The sequence below is a fragment of the Athene noctua genome, chromosome 4 (assembly GCF_965140245.1).
Source record: "Athene noctua chromosome 4, bAthNoc1.hap1.1, whole genome shotgun sequence".
Taxonomy (NCBI): Eukaryota; Metazoa; Chordata; class Aves; order Strigiformes; family Strigidae; genus Athene; species Athene noctua.
Window position 1 is genome coordinate 29,159,415 of NC_134040.1, and position 26,517 is coordinate 29,185,931.

The 26,517-nt window shown below is 44.2% G+C and overlaps 1 protein-coding gene across 5 annotated transcripts in view; it reads left to right on the plus strand.

Moving 5' to 3' along the window:
* Positions 1-9,090: 9,090 nt before the first annotated feature.
* GABRB1 (gamma-aminobutyric acid type A receptor subunit beta1) overlaps positions 9,091-26,517 on the plus strand; it is a 143,538-nt gene continuing 126,111 nt past the window's right edge. For 4 of the 5 annotated variants that reach the window (XM_074904735.1, XM_074904736.1, XM_074904737.1 and 1 more), the window contains exons 1-3: positions 9,091-9,227; positions 9,309-9,400; positions 9,487-9,554. In XM_074904735.1, coding sequence (XP_074760836.1) covers positions 9,139-9,227; positions 9,309-9,400; positions 9,487-9,554 — 249 coding nt within the window. In that variant the 5' untranslated portion in view covers positions 9,091-9,138. Of the gene's footprint in view, positions 9,228-9,308; positions 9,401-9,486; positions 9,555-26,517 lie in introns of those variants that run through there. The other variant, XM_074904739.1, reaches the window with a different exon arrangement.

Consider the following 26,517-nt stretch of genomic DNA (forward strand, 5'->3'; position numbering starts at 1 on the left):
AAGTCCCCCTGTGGTACGCATCGGACCTCTCCATTGTCCAGCATCACCCACCAAGTACACCCAGGTCCTTGAGCAAAAGCAATCCTGGGGATGGGTGTGCCTTTACCTTTGACTGGCGCAGGACTAAACCAGACCATTTTTCCCAATATATTCCTCATGCGCACCACAGCGACTTTATCCCCATGTACAGCACGTAGAAGTTTTGACTGAGCCGGGCCAGCTTGATTGGTAGATCCTCTTGTGTTGACTAGCCAGGTGGCCTTTGCTAGATGCATGTCCCAGTCTTTGAAGGTCCCACCCCCTAATGCTTTTTTGGTGACCTGAGGTCTCATGGGCCTACCAGGCTATAAACAGTTCACCTTTGCGCTGCCAGTCCAACTCCACCTGAGCCACTCTAGTCTTAGCAGCTTGGTCTGCCTGCTGGTTGTGCGGATGTTCATCAGTGGCCCGACTCTTGGGTACATGGGCATCCACATGGCGCACCTTCACAGCGAGGTTTTCCACACGGGCTGCAATGTCCTGCCATACTTCAGCAGCCCAGACAGTTTTACCCTTACGTTGCCAGTTGTTCTGCTTCCATTGCTGCAACCATTTCCACAGGGTATTCACCACTGCCCACGAGTCAGTGTAGAGGTAGAGCCTCGGCCACTTTTCCCGCTCAGCAATACCCAAAGCAAGCTGAATGGCTTTCACCTCTGCAAACTGGCTGAATTCACCCTGTCCCTCAGCAGCTTCAGTGACCCGTCGTGTGGGACTCCACACAGCAGCCTTCCACCGTCGATGTTTTCCCACAAAGTGACAAGACCCATCAGTGAACAGGGCATATCGCTTCTCCTCATCCGGCAGCTCGTTATATAGTGGGGCCTCCTTAGCACGTGTCACCTCCTGTTCTGGTGACATCCCAGAATTTTTGCTCTCTGGCCAGTTCGTGATCACCTCCAATATCCCTGGGTGGATGGGGTTCCCTATTCGAGCCCGTTGTGTTATCAGTGCAATCCATTTACTCCACGTGGCATCGGTTGCATGATGCGTGGAGGAGGCCTTTCCTTTGAACATCCACCCCAGCACCGGCAGTCGGGGTGCCAGGAGGAGCTGTGTTTCAGTGCCGACCGCTTCTGAGGCAGCCCGAACTCCTTCGTACGCTGCCAGTATCTCCTTCTCAGTTGGTGTATAATTAGCTTCAGAGCCTTTGTATCCCCGGCTCCAAAAGCCTAGAGGTCGGCCTCGGGTTTCCCCAGGTGCTCTCTGCCAGAGGCTCCAGGTAGGGCCATTCTCCCCGGCTGCGGTGTAGAGCATGTTCTTAACCTCCTGCCCTTCCCGGACTGGCCCGAGGGCTACTGCTTGGGCAATCTCCCGTTTAATCTGTTCAAAGGATTGTTGTTGCTCAGGGCCCCATTCAAAACTGTTCTTCTTACGGGTTACGTGGTAGAGAGGGTTCACAATCAGGCTGTAGTTCGGGATGTGCATCCTCCAGAACCCCACAGTGCCCAGGAAAGACTGAGTCTCCTTTTTAGAGGTTGGTGGGGCCATGGCTGTTATCTTGTTTATCACCTCCACTGGGATGTGGCGACGCCCATCTTGCCATTTTATCCCTAGGAATTGAATTTCCCTTGCAGGCCCTTTAACTTTCTTTTGCTTAATGGCAAAGCCAGCCTTCAGGAGGATTTCAATTATCTTCTTCCCTTTCTCAAAGACCTCCTCATCTGTGCCCCCCCATACAATGAAGTCATCAATGTGCTGCAGGTGTTCTGGAGCCCCACCTTTCTCCAGTGCAGTATGGACCAGTCCATGGCAAATGGTGGAGCTGTGGTTCCACCCCTGGGGCAATCGATTCCAGGTGTACTGGATGCCTCTCCAAGTGAACGCAAACTGTGGCCTGCACTCTGGCGCTATCGGAATGGAGAAGAACGCGTTAGCAATGTCAATCGTGGTGTACCACTTGGCTGCCTTCGACTCCAGTTCATACTGGAGCTCTAGCATGTCCGGCACTGCCGCACTCATTGCTGGCGTAACTTCATTCAGGCCACGGTAGTCCGCAGTTAGCCTCCATTCGCCATTGGGCTTTCTCACTGGACATATAGGGCTGTTGAAGGGTGAGTGAGTTTTGCTGATCACCTTCTGGCTCTCTAGTTGACGGATCAGCTGATGGATGGGGACCAGGGAATCTCGGTTGGTGCGGTACTGCCGCCGGTGCACCGTCCTGGTAGCAATCGGCACTCACTGCTCCTCAACCTTAAGCCGCCCCACCACTGAGGGATCCTCTGAGAGGCCGGGTAAGGTGGACAACTGTTCAACCTCCTCCAGGGCGGCTACACCAAAAGCCCACCGGTACCCTTTTGGGTCTTTGAAGTTCCCTCTCCTGAGGTAGTCTATGCCCAGGATGCACGGGGCATCTGGGCCAGTCACAATGGGGTGCTTATGCCAGTCCTTCCCAGTCAGGGTCACTTCAGCTTCCAGTAGGCTCAGCTGTTGGGATCCCCCTGTCACTCCAGAGATGCAAATGGATTCAACCCCACTGTAGCTCGATGGCATCAGGGTGCCATCACTGTGTGCCTGTGTCCACCAAAGCCTTATATTCTTGTGGGTCTGACGTGCCAGGCCATCGGATCCACACTGTCCAGTAAATCCAATTATCCCTTTCCTCCACCTGGCTGGAGGCAGGGCCCCTCTAATCCTGCTCATCATCACTCACTTCTTGCAAGAATGATTCACTGGTCCCCTCAAGAGGGTCAGACATAACGTTGGCCATTCTATTCTGCCTGGAGGATTTCTGACTGGACACTGGAGCTGCGCTCTTCTTGGAGGACTCCCCTTTCGCGGTGGTCTTCCCTTTCAGTTGCTCTACTCGTGCAGCTAGGGCGGCAGTGGGCTGTCCATCCCACCTCCTCATGTTTTGTCCATGGTCACGGAGGAAAAACCACAGAGTGCCTTGTGGTGTGTACCTTCTGCTGCCTTTCTCTTGTGTGGGGAAACGTTTCCTTCTAATGGCTGAGACATTAGCCCATGCAGGTGGAACGTAGGACATGTCCTCTTCCATTTTCTGGACCCTCTGAGACAGTTCCTCCACAGCTGAGACCAGGGAATGGTGAGATGAAGGGAGATTTCCCTCATATTGCCGGAGCTTGCCAACCACTCCATCCACTGTTAGAGTCTGTGTGTCTGTCCACCAGGACACTATTGCCAATGCTTTCGAGTGCGCTTCTGGTGCGCTCTTCAGGAACTTTCGCCAAATCAGGTGTGTGCAAGGGGCCTGATCTGGGTCCATGGGTGACTGCTCATTATTCAGATCACCATAGATCATCTCAAACACAGCCAGTTCCCTGAGGTTCTGGATGCCTTTCTCAATGCTGGTCCATTTGCCTAGCTGACATAGGATATCATCCTTGTAGGGGTGCCTCTCCCTTACACTGAGCAGGAGTCGCTTCCAAAGGCTGAGGGTTTGAGTCTGTTTCCTTATTTCCCTATCAATGCCAGCATCCTTGGCCAAAGACCCCAGCTGCTTGGCCTCTCTCCCCTCCATTTCAAAAACACTAGATCCATTGTCCCAGCATGGAGCAGCCAGGTGCAAATCTGCTCGCCTCCCAGGCGGCCGAAATCTCTCCGCATATCTCGCAACTCAGTTGGGGATAGACATCAGACAATCACCTCTGGTCCTTCCTCCTGTTCCCATGCTGGGCCTGGCTTATCCCCATCCCCCACTTTGCGAACTGACTTTCTGGTATATTTGGTTTTCTGTATCGGGGTGACTGATACCAGCACTGGCTGGCTCTCTGGCTCAGTCGCTGTGCTGATGGAGGCAACTGAGACTGGTTTTGCCTGTTCCCCCAGCCCAGCTGCTGTACCAGTAAGTTCACTCTCAGATCCTGCAGCCCTTTCTTCCCCTTGAGGGCAGTGAGTGGTATCAAAGAGGACACGGTATGCATGGGAAGTACCCAACACATCACATCGCAGCGATTTGTGTCTCCTGGGTTTTGCCAGCTTGGTAACACACCCTTTCTAAGCACTCCATCAGCTTCTCAGGGCTCTGCATTTGTTCGGGAGTGAAATTCCAAAGCATTGGGGGTGCCCACTGACTCAGGCCTTTGCCCATCTTTTCCCACACCCCTTGCCACTCACTATTATCTGACTTCGGGGCAGGTTTCCGGGCACTGCTGTTGTTAGAAAAGTGCCACATGGCCCAAAGCAAGATCTGGCAGGCATTCAGAAAGCACAGTGCTGCAATCACACTGGTCTGCAGACTCCAAGGATAATTGAAACTCTCAAAAACTGAGAGGATCTCTTCCCCTGGCTCACCCATAGAGGAGGTGAGACCCCTAACAAAAGCCCAGGCAGCAAACAGGTACTGGCCCGCCCCCCCACCCCCAGAGATACAAACACATTATAAGCAATCAATAGCCTGTATAACAAAACAATCCCCTTTATACGTTTTCCACCGACAGCAAACATCAGCACTGAGAACACAGTGGATATAAGGAATAATCCAGCCCCACCACACAAGCAAGTGGGCCAGCATTGCAAACATTTTCTTATCAAACAATACAGGTACAAAAAGAGAAAAATGCACCCAACAGATTGCTCCAACACACTCTGGTCAGGGTCTGTCCCTTTTTTGAACCTTATTTCAACTCTCTTGTGCCCCACGTTGGTGTGCCAAAAAGGCTGTGATAGTTTAGGCCCTGCTGGAGACCACGTTGCCATTGTTCCTCCCCCACCCTCAGACCAAGTAGGGCACAAACCCCGGGTGAAAATAAAGAGAAATTTAATACAACAGTGTAATAAACAATCTGAACAACAACAGTAGCAATGATAACAACAATAAACAGTAATAACAGTAAACAAGACAAAAGGTATACAGAGAAATACCACAGTGAACACAGCCAGTCCGGCACGCGTGCTTCCCGTGACAAAAGCCACAAAGGAAAGCTTCCCGCTCTGCCACGCCGGCCCTGACGTCAGCATGGTATGAATAAGCCGGCTGGAGATCCCTTCCCCCTGCTTGGGAGAAACTTAACCCTATCCTAGCTGAAGCAGGACACAATGCTTAAACCAAAGATCCTGAGCTTGGTTTTCTGCTCTGTCTTCTGTGCACATGGTAACACCATAATGCAACTTTGCTAATCAGTGATGCTGCTTTCCCACTTAACACCAGTCCTGCTTCTGGCCCGTGGCTGGTGTACCTGTTCCCACAACAGTTCTCCCCACTGACTGGAAAATTGAAAGTCCAGTTGGACACTTAAGACTACAAGTATCCTGCGTCTGCAAGTCCCTACTTCCAATTACTCAAACCAGTCAGTATTACAAATATTAGCATTTTCAGTCCTCACCTGCACATACAAAGTGCACAACGTGAGGCACACAGTTCCCCTTCCCTGTTTTGAGAACAAAGACACACCTTCCCTCATTCTACATTTAAGAAGACACAAAGTAGCACTAGAGAGAGATTGCGTAGTCACAACTTTTGCAATTTTTTTTCCCCTAGTTTCATTAAAAGTTGCTGTCCTCCTTCCTACAGATCTTATCCAGTGGGAAACGGGAGAAATTTCCCTTTTTTTCAGTGATCTTGGATTCTTTTTAATTAGACAACATTGTCTGAGCAGGACATTATCTTTGTACTGTGTGCGCTTTCTGATTCCAAATGAAAATGAGCATTGCAAAAAAGATCTTTAATAAACTGGAAACATTTATTTGTGTAAGAAAAAAGGTTTCCTCCTGGAATTTTATGCATAATGAAGGTGAAAAATGAACATGCAACTGGCCCAGGATGGTTTTATGAATCATGTTTTGCAATTATATTATTTGTCTTGCTTCTAGTAAGCTTTCAACATGCCTCATGGCTACTATGTAAGAACTTGTAGCTTTCAATTGTTTTAGTTTACTAGTGCTTATATATGCTTAATCAAGATGAAACTATTCCCCACTCAAATGGTCTGCCTTCACTAACACAGCCCATAAAATATGTTTAAAAATCTTATTTATAAGTTGTATATCTTTCTCATGGACCCTATAAATACTAAACCCAGTGTAGAAATGAGTGGAAAAATAATTTGGCATTATCATTAGCAATGGTTTAAAGAAAATAGATTCTTGAACAACAAATATGAGAAAATAACCATAAGAAAAGACCATAAGAGCAGAAATGAAAGCCACTACTGAAATCTGGTTTTCTTTAAAAAATTGCAAACTACTGGCAAAATTCTCCAGGTTAACGTCCTAGGTTTTTAGGCACTAAGCAGCCTGATTTTTCAAAAGCACAAAGCAGTGCATCTACTTATGTGCCTACATTCTGGGGTGCTCAGCAAATTCTAAGATGTGTAGAAGCCATGTTGGGTACCCATCAGGTTTCACTCAGCCTGAGTGAGTACGCAAACCCCACTGGAGTGGATGGAAAGACATACTGCTGTATTTTTTAATCAAGTTTATTGACTGTAGAAGCTGCAGCTTGAACCACATTTGTAAATGAGACCAACAGATATCTCATCACCTGTAAAAACTTTTAGAGTATGTTTGTGAACAATACTGATAATATCTGGGCTTTGAAAGTTAGCCTCTTTGCCATGGTCACACATTTTGGACATCACCTGTTCTTTCTAAAAGGGGTTGTTAAAAAACTGCTGAAAGCAAGAATTATGTTGCAGAGAGTATTTTTATCAAAATTACAGCAAGATTCTTCCACGTTGATGGCCTGAAAGAGTATGCTATATTTTCCTAGAAACAGATCTGCAGATAAAGCAGAACTTGAAGTTCTTAAACCAGATAAAACTAGTGAAAGTATCAGTTGTGGAAGAGTGGAAGTCCTGCTGTTAATAATTTATCTTTATCAGGTCCCAGACATGTTCCCATCATCCACCTCACGGGGCAAAAGATCCTTCTCACCACTGTTGCTGTGGCAGTGTAATGCCATGCAGCTCCTCCTTTGTATGGTTATTAAAAGTACCATATAAACTTCTTTGTTCCCAAGCCCCAACTACTGAGGAATCTTTTCATTGTTGTCTCCACACAGTGGGATATTTGTAGTTCTTTCAAGACCCCGGTTTAGAGCCCAGATCTCCCCAGTGATCAAGCTGAACAAAATGGAGTTGAATTTCCATAGCATGCCACTTTTGGGAGTCAATTGCTCAGTAGTCTTATTTGTGGGATGCTCAGTGGAGAAAGCTCGATGTTGGTCTGCAGAAGCCAGGACAACTCAGCTGAGCGAGCTCTCAGAGGAACCTGCTTGCTGAGGGGAACATCCTCACCCTCCCCAGCAGTACAGCCATTGAGTGGAGGCATCCCTAATGGCAGCAGACCTGCAGGGGAGGCTTAGCTTATGGCTTTTCCAACCAGATGCACCTAAAACATTTCAACCACTAATGGGCATTCAGTCCAGGGACTGGACTACAGCTAGTCCGAATTAAAGATGCCCTGAAATGCGCAGAGAATGGAGAATTCATAGAGAATGGTTGGACTAGATCTTCAAGGTCCTTTCCAACCTAAATGATTCTGTGATTCTGTGTAATAAACCCCTTCCCTTATGCCTTAAGATGGACTTTGGCAAGCCATAGAGGCAGAGGTCTCCCTTTCATACAGGCATATCTGACTTTCACATGGCTTACGACAAAGCTAAAATGATCTACAGGATATAAAGCTGCACACCATCAAGAAGTAAAAAGGACTCTATAGTCCCATGGAAACCCCTAATTCAGTGCTTCAGAGGAACCAGGTAACTTTATTGTGGCTATGTTTGATACAACTCTGAATAAAAAGATAATTTTTGGCAGACTTCTATGGGCAGAAACATTTTTTAAAAAAATCTGCTATACCCAAGCTGCACCAATTATAATTGAACCCTACTAAAATGTACTAATCAGGGTTAGTAAATTTTAAAAATGCTTTACAAACAACAATGGTAAATTACCATCAAGATGGGAGATCACATTTTTCAGCAGCTTAGGACTAAAATAGGAGGGAAAGCTATGTTTGGTGCAAAAGTCCTCAAAGCCAATTGAAAATATTTATTATACTGTTACAAACCAGCAATAAAATAATTATTTTCATTAACTTGTACTGTCATCGTTACAGAAAGTAGCTGTGCGGGTGAAAGACTCCCATGGTAATCTCTCAGGAAGCATGTTGTGTTCCTTCTCCAAGGGTGACAAATTTGCATAGAAATATGCATTGTTAAAATGTTCAAAATTATCACTAGAATTTGTGTCACAAACTATCTATTTCAATATTCCTGCATTTTTCAAAAATTGTGGCATATTTCAACTACAAAAGCATCAAAAGTGTGCCATTTCTCAGAAATAAGACTGCATGACACTGTCTGAGCCTCAAAACCATCAAATACATATCCCAAGGTCACCGCACGCAGGGTTGTATAGCACACAGATGAGGTGGTTTGAATTTGAAAGGGATAAATGTTATCTCTGCTGAGCTACTGTGCTAGGAAACAGAGTGACACCAGCAAAGTCATAAATCGTTGACGGGGCTCTGACTAGTCAGCGTGTAATACTGCTCGTAAGAGTTCAGGCTACGTTAGGACATCAATTCATAGCGTCTTTTTAAAAATACCCTTCTAAACGCAAGATCAACTACTCGGGTTGAAAAATAGCAACTAAAAATCTGTTGCAACCTCCTGCGTATGGCACGGCGGGTACTTCTGCGTGACAACTCCGGCGAGAAACCTGCTCAAGGAGCAGCCCGTGGATGCATCGCTAAGCCTTCACAGCTGGGCAAAGTACTGTTTGCACCAAACGTGCCGCTTCTTTTGAATGAGCCAATTCCCGTTTACGTTATCACTAGCATCTGAGCCTGTCAGTGTGAATTTTCACAGAGAATGTCCTCAACAATTCTTTCTTTCGACGAGAAGTTCTCGCCCCCGCGGCACCGGCAGCGCCTCACGGCAGCCCGCGGGCTCTCGGTCCCGACCCGCCCAGCCGGCCGGTGGGCTGAGCCGCCCCGCTACCCGCGCCTGCCGCCGCCCCGCCGCGCTCAGCCCGGCTCCGCGCCGGGGTAGGTCGGGGCGGGGGCGCCGCACGCGGGCTGAGGTGCGCCCCGCTCCGCGCATGCGCTGTGCTCTCGGGAATTGTTGCTCCGCTCCGCACCAAGTTCCAGTCCGCGGCTCTTCGCCCGTGAGGCGGCGGCGCGGCCGGGGCTGGGATGAGGGGACCGGCGGCGCCGGCGCGGCGGGACGGCCCGCGAGCCCTGTCGTTGCCGCTGGTCCTGGCCGTGGCGTGCGCGGCGCGCAGGTGAGCGTCGCCGGGCCGCGGAGGGGCGCGGGTGCGGGGCCGCCGGCCGCCTCCCTAACCCGCCTGTGCTCCTTCCCGCAGCGCCGACGGGCCCAGCAACATGTCCTACGTGAAGGAGACGGTGGACGGGCTGCTGCAGGGATACGACATCCGCCTCCGGCCCGACTTCGGAGGTGAGGCGCCCGCGCTCCCCCGACCCGCGCCCCAGCACCCGCGGGCGCCCCGCGCCGGCTAACGCCGCCTCCCGCTCCCCCTGCAGGTCCGCCCGTGGATGTGGGCATGCGGATAGAGATCGCCAGCATCGACGTGGTCTCGGAAGTCAACATGGTGAGTGCCCCGCGGGCCCGGCCGGGCCGAGGGCGCTGCCGCCGCTCCCCGCCGCTGCTCGCAGCGGCGGCGCCCCCCGCGCCACAGCGCCGCCTGCCCGAGGGGAGGCAGCCGCCGCCCCGGCGGCGTGAGCTCGTCCGCGCGCGTCCCGCGGCGGCGGGCTGTAACGAGGGGAGCCGGGCGGGGGGCGGAGCGGGGGGAGCTGCCTCCCGAGCGGCAGCGGAGGCTCTGAAATTGCCAAGCGCATCGCGGTTGCTATGAAAAGTTATTTGCGTGGCTGAGGTGACATTTACGTGCCTGGATCGGCCCCCCAGAAGTGCTCCTTGCCGCGATCAAAATACCCGCCCCGGGTTTCAGGTTCTGGGTTCTGCTTGCGCTGGGGGCTTGCCCTTTGCAGAGGCAACGGCCGTCTTCGGAAATGTTGGACTTCCTTGAGCTGTAGCAGCGGATGGACAGATGTGGATTTCTTCATGTTCAATGATTTAAAGAGTTAGACACTTTGCAGGCTAGCGGCGTTGAGTGAAAGGTGCAAAAAGAAAAGGAGCTTCTAGAAAACACTGTTTTTCTCGTAGAAGGGAAAAAAGCCCAATATTGCAGGTTAAGTACATTAAGGACCTTGCCTATCCAGCTATCAAAATCAGAGAAGTCTCCTAGCTACAGGTGTGAAACACTGCATTTGATTTCAGTTCTGCTGCTGGAAGGAATGCTAATAATAGACATGCAGGCTTAAAGAGCAGAAATGTGTCTGTCTAGTGCTTGCCTTGTTTGACGTCTTTTCCCAGACGAAAACAAAAAATCAGTTACAAGTTTTAATATTTTACAAATTCATGTTGGGTTAGTATTCACCATGGGCATTTTGCTCTCTTATATTTGGTCTCATACAAAAATCTATGATGCTTTCTTTTCATAGGGGAACACCCATTTAGTTAAAAGAAGCTAGAAACCTTACATTTCCATCCTGATCAGCAGTTTATTTCACTTAAAAAAAAAAACAAAAACAGTTGTATTCACCCATCCAAAGTAATTTACCCAAGAGCTGTGACTTTCTCCTTGGTATGTTAGTTAATAGTTGTCATTAAAACAGTCTCCTCAGATTGTTCTCATTTTCATATTTATTTTTGTTTGTTGTATATACACAGTTCCTGTTTGTGTACAAGTGTTACATTTGCTTATGAATATGCTTGGCAGAATGGGGAAGAAAGGAGATTTACCACATTGCGTGTAGCATATCAGGCTCTGTAGAGTGCTAATACCACACAAAGACAACAATGTGCAAGTTTCAGCTCCTAAACTTCCTGTTGCTGTGTTGTACTTTCAGGGAGGAACATGGTAGGGGCTGTGCGGATGAGGCAGAGAAAACAGAACATAGACTTTATCAAAACAGTCAAAGAACACATCAGTTCCAACTCCAAACTGTTTCTACCACCCTGTAATGGGATTGCTGCTTCTACAAAGTGGTACACCCTGGGAAAGCCAAACACAGCGAATACCATCACCAAAATACCTGCTCTGAAAGGTCCAGAATTTACAAAGTCTCAGCACCTGAAATAATCTTAATTTGGAGGAGAGTGGATGTGATGGTTTCCAGTGGCGATGGATGTCACAGGACATTAACTGCATTGCACCAGCTTACAGCATTTCTGCTTAGTTTTGATGGATCCAGCATGCAACTTTCTCCTCCATTCCAATGCTTGCACAGCCCCTGGGAAACTGTAATTTGAACTCCTGTTTTTTAATCGAGGAAAGTTACATGCTAGATGGATCCTTTGTCTAATCTCCATGTGCTAGGGGAGCAGTTTCCTAAAATGCCACATCTCTCTCAGTGGAAGGAAGCAGCCATTCCCAGGTATAGCTAATAGCTCATTCCTTAAAGTAAACTATGGAAAAAACAGTCTCCATTCTGAATCAGTCTGAAAGAGGCTTTTCCATATCACCAAGTGCTTACCCATACAAGCCCATGTCTAGTGTTCGTTGTTGCAACATCTCTATTGTGTTGCTGGAGACTGTTATATAGTCTTTTTGACAATGACCAACAGTTTCATCCATCATTTCAGAAATGAGGGGATCAATATCTCAGCTGAAGAAATTTTTTTCTACCTAGTAAAATTAGTGCTTTATTCTAGTACTCTTTCTGAGAATAACACCCTTGAAATGCTTAATGTTTCAGCAACCTGTGAATCATTCACCTTCTCTCTTTTTCTTTTAAACTGTTGTTATTTTTTTTTCTTTGTTTAGTAAGTGCTAACATTCTGTGGCTTTAGAGCCAGAAATATTTAGCAGACGATCCTAGTTTGTAACTTCTGTTGTGTATAGGGCAGTTTTATTGCTGAAGAAAACCAGTAGCGTAAACAGAGAGCACAATGCTCTCATGGTGTGAGCTCCTCCTGGCAAGAGAGTCTGGTTGGACTCTACTGGAGCTCTGTTCAGTCAGTATCACTTTAGCAGTATTGGAGGGGATTGTCTGATCCTTTGGCTGTCATGGGTAGATGAAACCTATTTCCAGAATGATGGAAGTAGCTATTCCAAATCCTGCTATTCACAGCCAGGGTTAAATTTTCTATTCCATTTTCAGGCTTAAATAAGAGTAAAGATTGGGGGGGGTGGGGGGGGAAGAAAAGTATATATCTAGGCTATGAAGGAGGTGTACTCCTTTGGTGCATTAGCTGAGAATTTGTCATGGCTGTAGGCTGGCTGCCAAGTCAACAGGCTGATCTGTGTGTCTTAGTACATCCAGTCCTCAGGTAGAAAGTTGAAATACGGACGACAGAACTATTGTGAATTCTGTGAACAGCATCAGTAATAACTGTCTGTTCAAGCAGCTTGTCCAGTTGTAGTGGCTTCTTCAAAGATACTAAACTATTGTGAAATACTTTACTCAATTAATGGAGACTTGCACAGCCTTGAAGTCAGCCTTTCTGTTATTTCCCCTGAGTACTTGGTCTTCATCTGTTCAGCTCTTTAAACTGCATTGGTTTATAGCTACTTTAGTTCAGTAATACTGTAGTGAGCCACCATAGCATCTTTTACTGAAGGATTAATTGAAGCACTCATTCTCATGCCTCTCCCATTTGGCATCAGATATGTTTAAAATTGCAGGTAATAAACTGAAGAGCTTGTCATACATGGAACAAGCAGAAGTAGAATGTAGAAGACCTAATGGCCATTGCCTAGTTCTAAGTGTACGTTCTCCCTAATATACCATGAGATAAATTTTAATCTGTTTCGATCAGATTTTCACATCCTTGCTACAGTAACTGCAAGCATTCCCTTCCAAAAGTACAAGGTGACCCTTTGTTTTGTCTCAGTTAATGACTGTTCAGCTAACTTTCATCCATGACAGCGTTCCTTTAGAAGTATATCAGACATTTACATGAATATAAAGAGTTCATTAAGAACCATGCTACAACTAAATCCATTAAGCTGCTGTGACGTGAATTGTCTCTTTTATTCTGATACCTTTACATGGTTAACAGAAGGTGCTGCTTGTACCTCAGTTCTTTCATGTAATTCTTTAGCTTCTGTATACCCAAAGTCACTTTTACTCAAAGCTTTTACATTTATCTGATCTCCCAAAGAAGCTGCAAATCTTTTAGAGCAGCAGGATCTCATCTCCTGCCTACTGCTCAAAAGTAATTACTGGTTCTCAAGATTCTCCTTAAGTAGCCCGTCTTTCATGCTGTCAACATTCCAACCTGTTGGATAATGTCTTTTTGTCCCAGAAAGAGTATAATTTAGCTTAAACCACTCACTTTGTGTCCTTTTGGAAAAACTGATAATTAAATAAGCCAGCTGCATAGATTATTTTTTTTTTAAATCAGTTTCATGTAATACTGCCCTCTCATGTTCCATCTCAATCATGCGGGCTAAAAGGATTATACATGAGAAATTAGATGTAAGAGACAGCCATTATCTTCTGGTGCATTTTTGACACCATGGCTTATGCTGAATGATGATGTCACATGTTTGTGGCATAGAATAGACCTGCACGTCATGTTTGATCCCTCACTCTGTCATAACTGCAGATTATCATTGGTTTGGAGAATGAAGTGACCCCTATAGTACTTAAAGCTCCCCTGCCCATGTTGTCAGACATCCTTTTCCACTATACTTACTTATCTTTCCCTGGAAGCAATATAGTATTTCTTTTTCCCTTTCTTCCTCTAAGAGCAGAGGACTGCTCTCAGGCCTACTGCTGAAACACTAGCTTACATTAGAAACTGAATCCAAGAGAAATGCATTTTCTGATGTACTAGAAGTTTACAGCTATATTACTTTAGAGGCTTTTAAACAGTTCTGTCTCTGAAGGCTCGACTATATTAGTTAGTTCAGAGCATCTTCCTTTGTTCAGTCTGTGTAGCAAACAGTTCTGCAAGTGTGGAAAAATGAGGAAAAAACTTGTGTTTTCCCCCCACTTGATCTCTAGAAAGAATCTTCATGGTCTTCAGAGTGTGTCTTTCTGGGATACCTCATGCTTTTTCTGTTTGAACTTTCACAAAGTCAGTTCCCACATAAAAGTGTTGATGTATTTTACTACTTTTAGGATCTGCACAGGTTTGCTGTGTTTGCTGTTTATTATCAGTCTCACTCCTCAATTTCCTTAAAAAAAATGACAGATCAACAGAGTATGTTTCAGACAGTCTGAACATCAGAACCAAGCCTGATGAATAAGCAGTCTTTGAGCAAATACCACTCCGCAGGTTGAAACCAAGGATTAGAGTTCTGTTTAGTTGTATAAACAGCAGTAAAGAGGGACATCTGCGTCCAGAGCTGCATGAACATGAGTATAGCCAGTAGGTTGAGGAAACTGATTACCTCTACTTAGTACTCACTAGACCACATCTAGATACTGTATCCAGTTTTGAGTTCCCTCCCAGCCAGTACAAGAAACACGTTGGACAGAAGCAAGTTCAGTGGAGAGCCACCAAGCTGATGGCTGGAGCTCTGTGAGGAGAGACTCTGGGACCCAGGCTTGTTCAGCCTGGAAAGAGATGGCTTCAGAGGCAGCTTCCTGGGACCTGTGAAAAGGTTATTGAGAAAATGGAACTAGGCTTATCACAGAGGAACATGGCAGGAGGACAGAGATGACAGACATGAAGGGAAACAAAAGAGGTTCAGACTGGATGTGTGGAAGAGAGTTTTTTACTCTTTGAGGACAGTTCAGGAGAGAAGCAAGATGCCCAAAGAAGGTTGTACAGTCTCTATCCTTGGTGGTCTGCAGGACCTGACTGGATCAAGCTGTGAGAAACCTGGTCTGACTTCACAGCTGAATTTTTCTATGTTATAAAATAACAATTGGTTAATACATTGTGGAGGCAGAACTCCCCTTAACAGTGATAAACATTCACCGATAGTCAGTTGTGTCTAATTTCAAGAGTTCTGGGATAATCATGCAAGATGAACTTGATGAAATAGAGATAGATACATATATATACACACACAGATATATATTTACACATACACAAAAGTTTTCAAATTTGCCTGTAAATGGAAGGCAAGGATATAGATGCCTCCATGGTCTAGAAGAAAAGAAGGGCTTCCCCTTACTTTAGGGTTGATGCCAGTCAGGTGGCTGTGGCATCCTACACTGATAGGTGTTCAGTCAAGAGAAGCTCAATCTGTGGGTTTGAATACTCAGGCTGGGTAAGTCTTAGAACCAAGGCACTGTCAAGTTTGCCCGTGAATCTGGGCAGGCCTGCGCTCATGTGATGGATACCAATTTTAGGAACAACAGAGAGACTGATGTATAGGTGCAGGTTATTTTAAGGCACTTTTTGTAGGCTGAGGGAGGCTTAAGCTGTGTTTGTAGACATAGCCAGAGTTTCACACATCATCTTGTTCTTTCTCCCTGTCTGGATTAAGTATCTAAGAATTTAGTATGGTGGCTGTTGTGAATCTTGGTGTACAAAACAAAATTTAGACTAGGGAACCAAATTGGCATTATGAACCCTATCTCATACCTCTTTGCATGAGAGAGGCCAAGTCTCATTTTTTGTAATCTTAAGTCTAGTTCCTGGAGAACTAAAATTCATTCAGCTCAGTTAATAAGGCAACAGAAGTGATCGGGGTAGGCACACTGATAATAAATGGTCCTTGATCTAAATATATTTGCCTGAAGATGTTCATACAGATTAAACTGATTTTTAAAAAGATATAAAACTCATTAATTATTAATGAAAATTTGCTTAGCCATAGTGCAGAAGAAGAAAGAAGTACTTCTCTGTTACATAGCAACTCTTGAAGAGCGTGAAGGACATGCAGAAGCACTTGAAATGAATATTATTAAGAATGTTCAGCAACTGATTTTATTTTTTCCAGCAAATATAGAAAAACTAATCAAGTAATAATACATAAAGGTCAGATCATTTCATCACTGTCTGTTCCAAACAGGAGTAATTATATTAGAGTGAAACACAGAATGAATGTAGAAATAGGCAGCTTGAGGTTAAATGACTGGGTCACTGTTACTGGATGTTTTGTTGACTACATGAATAAGCAATTCTTCAACAAAATTAACAAGTAGGCAAAAAGGATAAAGAAATAACCTAAATATTGTTTCATATGATCCAGAAAGTGGGTATACCTTAATTTTTCAAAAGTTAAACTAATGTGAGACCAGCTTCAGAGTCGATACAATCTGTATTCCAAATTTTCTTTTTAGCCTGACAGGCATAATATTTCCCTAATCCCAACGTTTAAACAAGCTAGCAATGAACACCCTTCATAGCAAAGATGTGATTCTTTTATCTGGTGTTAAAGTCAGTTTCCTACAAGGGCAACTGTCCTGACTCCTTCCATCATTTACTTTCTAGTCACTGCAGGTGGGTTACCCTCACTTTCCAGCTTTCCTCAAGAGCTGATAAGATCAGTTCTGACCCATGTACTTCATCTTTTAGCCCAGATTTTACACCTGGCACCACAGGCCATCCTGACACATCTGTATTCCAGACAGATAATATAACTGTGCAGAGTTTACACTTCTGAAGACAAGAAATAAATCAGTCACACTTCCCATTTGTTTAAAACATATTCCAGGAATGCAACAGAATAGCACATGACGGGACAGAAGATTACTAGAGTCAGTTGAATTTTTAACGTAATTATTTTGATAAGATTCTTCTTACTGTCTTGTTTCTCCTGAGCATAGAGTCAAAAAAAAACCCCAACCAAATCAAAACAACTGCAAGTCTGAAATACGGTATTCCTGTGAACTGTCAAAAATCTCTTCCACTGCAGTGATTAAGTGACCACCTGTGAAGGACAGAACCACATGTTCTCTTAATCATGCCCTAAAATGCTTCTCCAGCCAGGTCTGGTTCCTGAAATCTACAGTTAATCGTATCACAGTGGTGAGCAGTGGTGCATATGAAACAGGAGGGGTGACACTCTCCCCCTGTTTAGTGGAGGCTTTAGTACCCAGTTTGGGGTGTCTAGGATTTCTCTAAATAAGGTGTATACCTGCAGTGAGATACGCCTTTCAATTATGTGGTTGAGAAAACCCAAGGTTTTCCCCAGCACTGCTTGTTTTGTGCACCCACGTCAAACAACATGGCTGTGCTGTGACCTATGGAAACTTCCAGCTTGGGGTCTGTTCGCATGCACCAACCCCACAGTTCAGTGGCACAAACCTTTTGAAACATTCAGGGTCCCAATTGATTCCTTAATAATGGAACAGTCAGTGATTGACACAAAAGATCCATTCCTCAAAATCAACTGTTTTCTAAAAAGAGAAAAATAAATCCATAAAATCAAGTTCTTCTAGGTACCTGAAAGATGTTTCTTTTCTTGTGTGTGTGTAGGGCAGACCAGGGGCTTAATTAAAAGCCTGCATTTTCATCTTCCCCAGTTGCATTGCCTTTTTACTTCTGTTTCTGAAAATGAGAGAATGTCAGAATCTTCCAAACTAAACATTTTCCTTCATAAGGTGATTTAAGGGTTATGTTTCAAGTGTCACCAAAACTTAGTGATTTTTAAAAAATTTGCTTTATTTTGTACTCTATTGCCTGAAAAGTATTCTTTAACTCCTCTGGTCTTTACCAATAAATTCTCTACTAACTGCAGTTCAGTACAGACCTGGAGCTGAAGCTGCACAACCAAGAGGGAACAATCACACCACCAGTATACCCTGAGGTGGGACAAGTTCCCAGCCTTAAGGGAGGAACAGTATCAAGCTCCAAAACTAGCACCACAAAGACCTGTTCCTGTTCACAGGATGCCAAGTATTCTGGGACAACAGCTGAAACTGTGAAATCAAACCCAGAGATTGCCATCATTCAGAAGTATCCCCAGCTGCTGTTTCATTGATTGCTGTATTCCAAACAGAAGCTGCCTAGAAGAATTTGCTGGGGTGTCTCATCTCCCATCTATCCAACTGTGCTGTATTTTAAAACATCAGTAAAGCCTAAAACAAAAAAACCTGTAAGGCTTCTAGCAGGTGATGAGTCCGATATGGCTACCAGAAAGATTTTATATTTCACTCCTTTTTTTCTTCTAGAAAAAGAATTCAGCGTCTCAAGGCTCACGCTTCCATGCTTGTAGAATTCCTCTTCTGTCACGTACAATACCGCCTGTAACTCTGGCAGTGCTCCAAAAAGCATATTAAAATGAAATTATTTCCACTCCAAAGGCAAAACTACTGCAAATATGTTCACAAGGAAATCAGTAGTAGCAGTCACTGAATAATCTAGCAGAATGTCAGATAATGCAGTTTGTTAGATTCTTTCTTTAAGCAGCACCTCTGTATTAAGATTTACATAGGATGGAAAAGTTATGCTAGATTTATTGCTTATCAACTTTTATACAGTGACATTTCAATATTAAAAGGTTGGGTTTGTCCAAAGCCGTGTCACACTGAAGTTTGCTCCATCCTCTGCTGGGGCAAATCCTTAATGATTTGTGTTATGTCATGAACAAAGGAAAGGTAATTTAAAAAACAGAAAGGCAACTTCTAGGAAGCTGCATTATCACAGAATCACAGAAACAACTAGGTTAGAAAGGACCTTGAGGATCATCTACTCCAACCGTTAACCTAGCACTGACAGTTCCCAACTACACCATATCCTTAAGTGCTAGTTCGACCCGACTCTTAAACACCTCCAGGGATGGGGACTCCACCATCTCCCTGGGCAGCCCATTCCAACACCTAACAACCTGTTCTGTAAAAAAGTACTTCCTGACATCTAGTCTAAACCTTCCATGGCACAATTTGAGGCCATTATCTCTTGTCCTATCACTCATTACTTGGTTAAAGAGACTCATCCCCAGCTCTCTGCAACCTCCTTTCAGGTAGCTGTAGAGGGCGATGAGGTCTCCCCTCAGCCTCCTCTTCTCCAGACTAAACACCCCCAGTTCCCTCAGCCGCTCCCCATACGACCTGTGCTCCAGACCCTGCACCAACTTTGTTGCCCTTCTCTGGACACGCTTGAGTCATTCAATGTCCTTTTTGTAGTGAGGGGCCCAAAACTGAACACGGGAATCGAGGTGCGGCCTCACCAGTGCCGAGTACAGGGGTAAGATCCCTTCCCTGTCCCTGCTCGCCACGCCATTGCTGACACAAGCCAGGATGCCATTGGCCTTCTTGGCCCCCTGGGCACACTGCTGGCTCCTGTTCAGCCGGCTGTCAATCACCCCCCCAGGTCCCTCTCTGACTGGCAGCTCTCCAGCCACTCCTCCCCAAGCCTGTAGTGCTGCTGGGGGTTGTTGTGGCCCAAGGGCAGCCCCCGGCATTTGCCCTTATTGAAACTCCTCCAGTTGGTCTCAGCCCATGGCTCCAGCCTGTCCAGGTCTCTCTGCAGAGCCTCCCTACCCTCGAGCAGATCAACACTCCCACCCAGCTGGGTGTCATCTGCAAACTGACTGAGGGTGCACTCAATCCCCTCGTCTAGATCATCAATAAAGATGTTAAACAGGAGTGGCCCCAAATCCGAGCCCTGGGGGACACCACTCATGACCGGCTTCCAACTGGGTTTAACTCTGTTCACCACAACTCTTTGGGCCCGGCCATCCAGACAGTTTTTTACCCAGCAAAGAGTGTGATCGTCAAAGCCTCAAGCAGCCAGTTTCGTCAGGAGAATGCTGTGGGAAATGGTGTCAGAGGCCTTACTGATGTCAGGGTGCTGCTCCATCAGCTTCCCAGGCACCAAAGTCAAGCTGACAGGCCTGTAATTTCCAGGATCATCCTTCCGACCCTTCTTTTAGATGGGCGTCACATTGGCCAATTTCCAATCTGTCGGGACCTTCCCGATCAGCCAGGACTGCTGGTAAATGATGGAAAGTGGCTTGGTGAGCACCCCAGCCAGCTCCTTCAGCACCCTCAGGTGTATTCCATCTGATCCCGTAGACCTGTGTGTGTCCACGTGATGCAGCAGGTCACTGACTGTCTCCTGGATTGCAGAAGGGTCGTTCTCCCAGTCTCTCTCTTTTGGCTGAGGAGGCTGGATTCCCTCAGTACAACTAGTCTGGCTATTAAAGACTGAGGCGAAGAAGACATTAAGCACCTCAGCCTTCTCCTCATCACTTGTTACCATTTTTCCTCCTGTATCTATCAGGGGATTGATATTCTCCCTGGTCTTTCTTTTACTACTGACATACTTATAGAAACATTTCTTCTTGTCCTTGATTGCTGAAGCCAAATTCATTTCCCGCTGGGCTTTAGACCTCCTGATTTCTGCCCTGCATTGCCTCACAACCTCTTTGTAATCATTGTGAGTGGCCAGCCCCTTCTTCCAAAGGCTGTAAACTCTCCTTTTCTCCTTGAGTTGCAGCCAAAGCTCCCTGTTTAGCCAGGGTGGTCTGCTCTGGGTCTGGCTTCTCTTACAGCACCTGGGGACCGCCTGCTCCTGAGCCATTAACACTTCCTTCTTAAAGAGCGCCCAGCCTTCCTGGACCCCTATATCCTTAAGGACCGTCTCCCAAGGGATTCTGTTAAGCAGGTGCCCAAACAAGACAAAGTCAGCCCTTTGGAAGTCCAGGATGTCAGTTCTGCTTAACCCATCTCCTGGCCTCTCTAAGAATAGAGAACTCTACTATTTCATGATCTCTGTGCCCTAGTCGGCTTCCAACCGTCACATCATCCACTAGTCCTCTGTTCACAAAGAGGAGATCCAGCAGGGCAAAACATCCAATTATGACACAAACATCCACTCTATAGCAAGATTGAGTTGTAACATTTTAAATACTCATGATAGAGTGCATAGTTTCTAAACAAAGATTAATGATTTCAGACTGCCAAACTTAATTAAAGGTTCTCCAATACAATTCATCAGTCCATTTGGCTGAGATGGAAGAATTTTAGTCATGTCTTTTTTAATTGCCTACAGAAAGAATAAAGAGATAGCAAAGTTAGAACTGTTGAAACAGATAAACAGTGTCTAAATATTATTCAGGATCTTAATCATATTAAAAGAGGAGTGCAATTAATTTCCAAGCATATTTTTAACTTGAAGAGACTTTTAAGTGTAGCTGAAGGAACATGAGTAGCAGTCAGCTGCAGGTAGATAATGTTCCTGCTTTTGTATCTTGGGAACTTCTAGGAAGTACTAATTCCCACAAAGCACTGAGGTCTCTGTTCCCACCCAAGAGACTAGATACTGATAGTCCCATTTGTTTCACTGAGTATGCTCATGGATAAAATTTCTCACACCAGTAAAATTAAGTGCATATTAGCTTTACCAGCTCAACAGTTTACTCTGCAGTTTGAAGGAACAGTCCAGCTCTCTGGTTTACATCAGTTTTAAACCCTTGTTTCCTTATAATTTTCTGTGTCATTATTTTTCAGCATGAGAGAATAACCAAGCCTGGAATGCTACCATCCCACCCTGTGTTCTTCCATGATGATTCATCCTTTCTTTAACCAGTTGCTTTGTAAACCATTCACTGGTCAAAACCATACACTGGCCAAGGAGAGAAATGGATGAGATTCAGAGGCTTCATACATATATATTGTATTTCACAGCCAGTACAGCTTTGTCACTGGTGTCTATGAAGGAAACAAAACATGGGATTAACAGCCACCTGTAAATTCTGGGTTTATTTTATCTACTGTGCCAGAACCAACTAGGGGAAAAAAAAAAAAAGCTGCAAAACATCAGTAACATGCTGAGAATCAAATCTACAATGACAGACTTCACAGCTTGGTAAATGCTCCATGGATTCTTAAACTAATAGGAAGCAAATACAGTGTCATTGTGGTGTCAATTGGAAATGAATCCTGAATATAGATCTTTTCAGTTCCCACTGTCAAGATAAATGAGTTTGTTTTCCAGAAGCACACTGGGGGTATAAATTTCTGAGATATTAACAAATATTTATATTGCAGATAACACATTATTTTCTTTTAATTATTCCTGGTAGAATCTCAGAGTAAGCACAAAGTGGATGATGAGAAGGACTAGCATATTTCAGGAAAATGTAAAGGCAAACATAACAAAGTAGTAACTGTTCAACTCACAGCAATCATCCTGGTTCTTCTCACCAATGTGGCATGGTCTATCAGAGAAAGTTTCTCTGTGAGGAAATTTTTGCAGCAGATCAATTTAGCAAGGCAGTTGCAAATATGAAGCTAGAAATTCTCTCTCATTCTGGAGTGCCTAATTCCAGTGGACATTTCATCACATCAGTTCTGAAAACATAACACAAATCTTCCACTGTTCCCTTCGAAGAACGCTGTAACGCTAAATGCGGTTTACACTGTTCTGCCCTTTAGGTAACAGCAGGGAAATACCACTGCCAGAGACAAAATAGGGAAATGAGGCCCATGACCAACCACTGTCCTTCTGTGGGTTTGATCTCCTCAGTCTCTCACTGGAACAGGGATGTTTTGTAAGTAATGCTGGTCTAGCTCCTAGAAGAGGAATAGGCAAGAGGAGACACAAACAGTGTGAGTTAAGACTATTCTCATGAATAACATGATACTGCACTGGCACTGTTGGTCTCTGGACATTTTGCAGTGTGACATGGGTACAGGATTGTTACACTGTCCATTATGAAACACCATGAATTTTAATTTATTTTATGTTAGTGCCTTCAAAGTACCTGTAAGCACTCCAGTTAGTTAAAGAACAGACATTAAATACAGACCATAACTTACTTTGTAAGGGGTATTAGCATTAATTTTTCAGCTCATCAATAAGAGCGAGTGGAGCACTGGCAAAGAGCAGCAGATCAGCCAGCAGTGTCCTCAATGTCAGGTGTTTGCTTTTCAGATCTGCAGAAGCCAGAAGCAATTAAAATGATAGGTTAACTCCTGAACTGCTTCCTTCTCTCAGAGGGTAACACAGAACAAAGGACCATCCAGAAACTCTGCTCATTAAGTCACCCAATTTAAAAGTTGTTTTGCTTTCTCAAAAGGAAAGAGAAAATTGACTTTTTTTTTTTTTTTTAATTGGTTTACAAGTCACTTTTTCTTTTGAGGCAGTACTCCTGCTTATATCTACCCTCCTCCCACAGTAGGATAGCTATTAAGCTACTATCTTATTGGAAACAAATACATTTTTTAAAAAAAGATTAAATATTAATCTGCAGATGATTCAGACATTTATTATTCAGGCAAGCTTATTACATGGGTTTATTGCAGGACCTGATGGTTTTAATGACTTTTGCACAGCTTGTATTCGGAAATCCAGGCAGCGCTGGTGCTCCAGATCATAGAGAACAAGTGCAAGAGGAGCTGCTGACAACAACCTGTTGTTCCAGGGAACGTCAGCACCTGGCTCTGCAGGAGAGGACTGCTGGCTCAGTGGGGACCCTGCCGATCTCCCTGCTACACTGCAGGGCCCATCAGGTTAAGCTGCTGGCATGACAGATGGCTAATTCTTTTCACCATATTTAAAACAGGAATACTGTGGTTTGGATTAGGTTTTTTAGCACTACCTCTTACAATACAGTCGACATTTTTTTAAAGTTTCAGGTTTGCTTTATTTTCGGTAATGCTTAATGCTTCTGGGTCTAGAAAGAAACTTGAACTAAAGCAGGTAGATCTGCATTCCTTAGTTGTGAGTTTTTTTCTCATCCAAATGATTACAGTGATGGAGAGTTCAGCACAGTATTGTGGAAAGTGATTAAAAAATACGGAGGTCTGTACTTAAAACATTATTAATCCAATAAACTCATTAGGATGCATAATTTTGCATTTACTAGTTTAAGCAAACGGAAAGTCAGTATTTCATGTGCCTTCCAGTTACAGGAGTGATCACCATAACACACTGTAATATTCAAGAACTATGGAGCAGGAAGCTGGAAAAACAGGCAATAGTAAGTCAAACCCATTTTGAACAAATACATTTTGGTTGAAATACTTTAATTAGCTAATATTTAGCTATATCCATGTGCTTTTGAGTCATCAAAATATGATTTCAAAATATATTTGGAATCTAAATAGGGAAAAAGTTATTCCTGTTTATGAGCTGTTTTTCCACTGAGTATGAGCTCCAGAGGGCTCTTCTGGAGTACTTGGAGCATAGAAATGTTCAGCTCACATCGTCCTTTGGTTACGTTCCAGTGAAATCAGTGAGGCTGCATCAGTAATGAATCAAACCAACCTTATTCAAACTGATTATACTTTCCTTCAGTAATTGCAGTTTCTTGCAGAAAATGCTACTTGTAACATTCATAAACGAAAGACAAACTGAACTGTCCTGAACCCTCACAGACATCAAGGAAAAACTTTTTAAAATGCTTAATTTCTATGCTAAAGCTTCTGAGAAGGTCTCAATAGCAAAATACAAACAAATGAAAATGAGCAAGTGAGAAAAAACAAGAAGCCTGTTATCCTCCCAGGAATATATTCTCTGTCATTTCAGTCTTGGCTTGCAGACAACTTGGTTTTTCTTGCAGCTTTTTCACAATTCTCCTGCTGCTATATTCATCCATCCTAACCTAACATTTAAATGTTGGTATAAGAAGCTATCAGTCTTTCTGACAGTAATCTGAGATCTCAGTCTCCTTAGTCTACATTGAGCCAGCTCCAGTGGAAATAAAATTAATGTGAACAACTACCTGTGTATCTTTCTTCTTACCATTCACACCCACGACTACATAATCAGAATGACATGCAAGCTTTAAAAGTCACAAGAACTCTTCTGTTCTCAGTAGGTATGAGTGACCAACTACATTTGTATATTTGTCTTTAAATTAAGAAATCAGAATAGGTCCACAATAGAAGCTTTGAATTTTGTGCTGAAATTTGGAAAGTATGTGGGTGTTAATTCTTCTTCCTCCCAGCAATCGTGACAATTGTAGCAGTAGAACAAAGATGTGAGGGGAGGTCCTGATTCCAAAGGAAAAGGCAGCAATTCAGCTGACTTGGGACAGGCTCAGAAAGTGTTTTGGAGGCCAGTGCAGAAGCCTTAGATTTCACTCTGTGTTCAGCAGAAAATAGTGTTATATATTATTGCGTTATAGAAGAAAAAACAGTCTCAAGGGAGAGATCTTGGGTGGAACCAAAGGGTCAATTTCTGTTCCTTACATGGATTTTTTTTTTTTCTTTTTTCTTCATGACTGTGGACACGCAGCAATTCCTCTGGCCCCCAGTTCCTCCTCTGTTATGATTCCTACCTTACAGGGACATTATGAGAATTACATACGTTGTATCAGTGTTCATCTGGACAGTGGGCAAGTTTCTGCACACTCAGGTGGATAGAAAAGGCATACAGCCTGCAGCTAAAAAAGAATGTATCACTTGCGACCAGTAATTTCAAAGCAACATTGTGGCTTATGACCCAGCTGGTCTGTTCCTACATCTCTACAAAAGTATTCTTGCAGTACTGACAGGAATTTATTTCTTACTTACCTAGTGAGAAATCCCAAGACAGCACAAGATGTTGCATGGTAATTACATTTTCCTCAGTGGGATTACTGAATGACATATTGTGATATATCAAGAGGCAACTGTGAATTTAACTTGAGTCAGCACAGTAGACTTTACCCAGTACAGTAGGTTTCCAGATGAACATAGTGTGAATGTAAGAATAAAGGGAAGTTTCTGTATACCTCACAGCATCATGCATCCTCTGTCAGCTTTAGCTTTCAAAACACACATGATTCTGGGCTGGCTTGGGAAAACTTTGTGTATTTATTATTTATTTAGCTTACATATTCACTTTAATATTTAAGACCATATTGTTTGCAGAATGGTTTCACAGAAGACAATAATGATGCACACGTCATAAGAATCAAGCATGTCAGAATACAAGACTTACATTTTCTTTCTGTTTACTTTTTGATGCCACTAAATGCCTGTTTCTTGTGATTAGCAACAGGTAAGCAACATACATGACGATTCTGTAAATAGACTAATCTCATGAAATTTCATTATTTGCCCAGTTTTTAGAACATGACAACATGCAACAGCAGAGGGCTCTGCTGGTTATTAAAGAGGTGGGCAGATTTTCATATGTATCTCCATGTTTGCATTGTATTTTGCAAGAAATTGCAAAGGTGCTATTTGGGGAAAAAGAAGCAATAGAGACTGACACAAATTCGGGTTTCTGTCTCACATATTTAGCAGGGCAGTTAGCATGAGCAGGAAACACTTGTGGAAAAGATCTTTTTCTTTAGGTATTTATGGAAGAATTTTAGTGCACTCTGACAAATCATAGCCTTCATGCAAAGCGTGTGGCTTGTAAGTGGAAAAAAGTCTTACTTCACTGTCTTCTCTGTCAGTGCCATGCCCACTGTGCTCTTTAAAAAAAAAAAAAAAAGAAAATTGTCCATAGCAACTCTACAATGCAGTTTCAGCCCTTTGGCCTCTTGGCTAAGTTATGTCTTATGCTGGGAGCAACAGTTTTTAAAGTCATCCATCCCTGGGGGGCACAAGAAGGTGGATCCTCAGCTTTAGTTCCTGGGTAGATGAGCAAGTCAAGTACTTTGATTCCAAAACATTGCTACTGATGTGCTGTAATGAGAGCTGAGCATGGTAGTACCAAATAGCTTCAGTTGCTATCAGTCTTCTCACCAGGAAGATAATGCA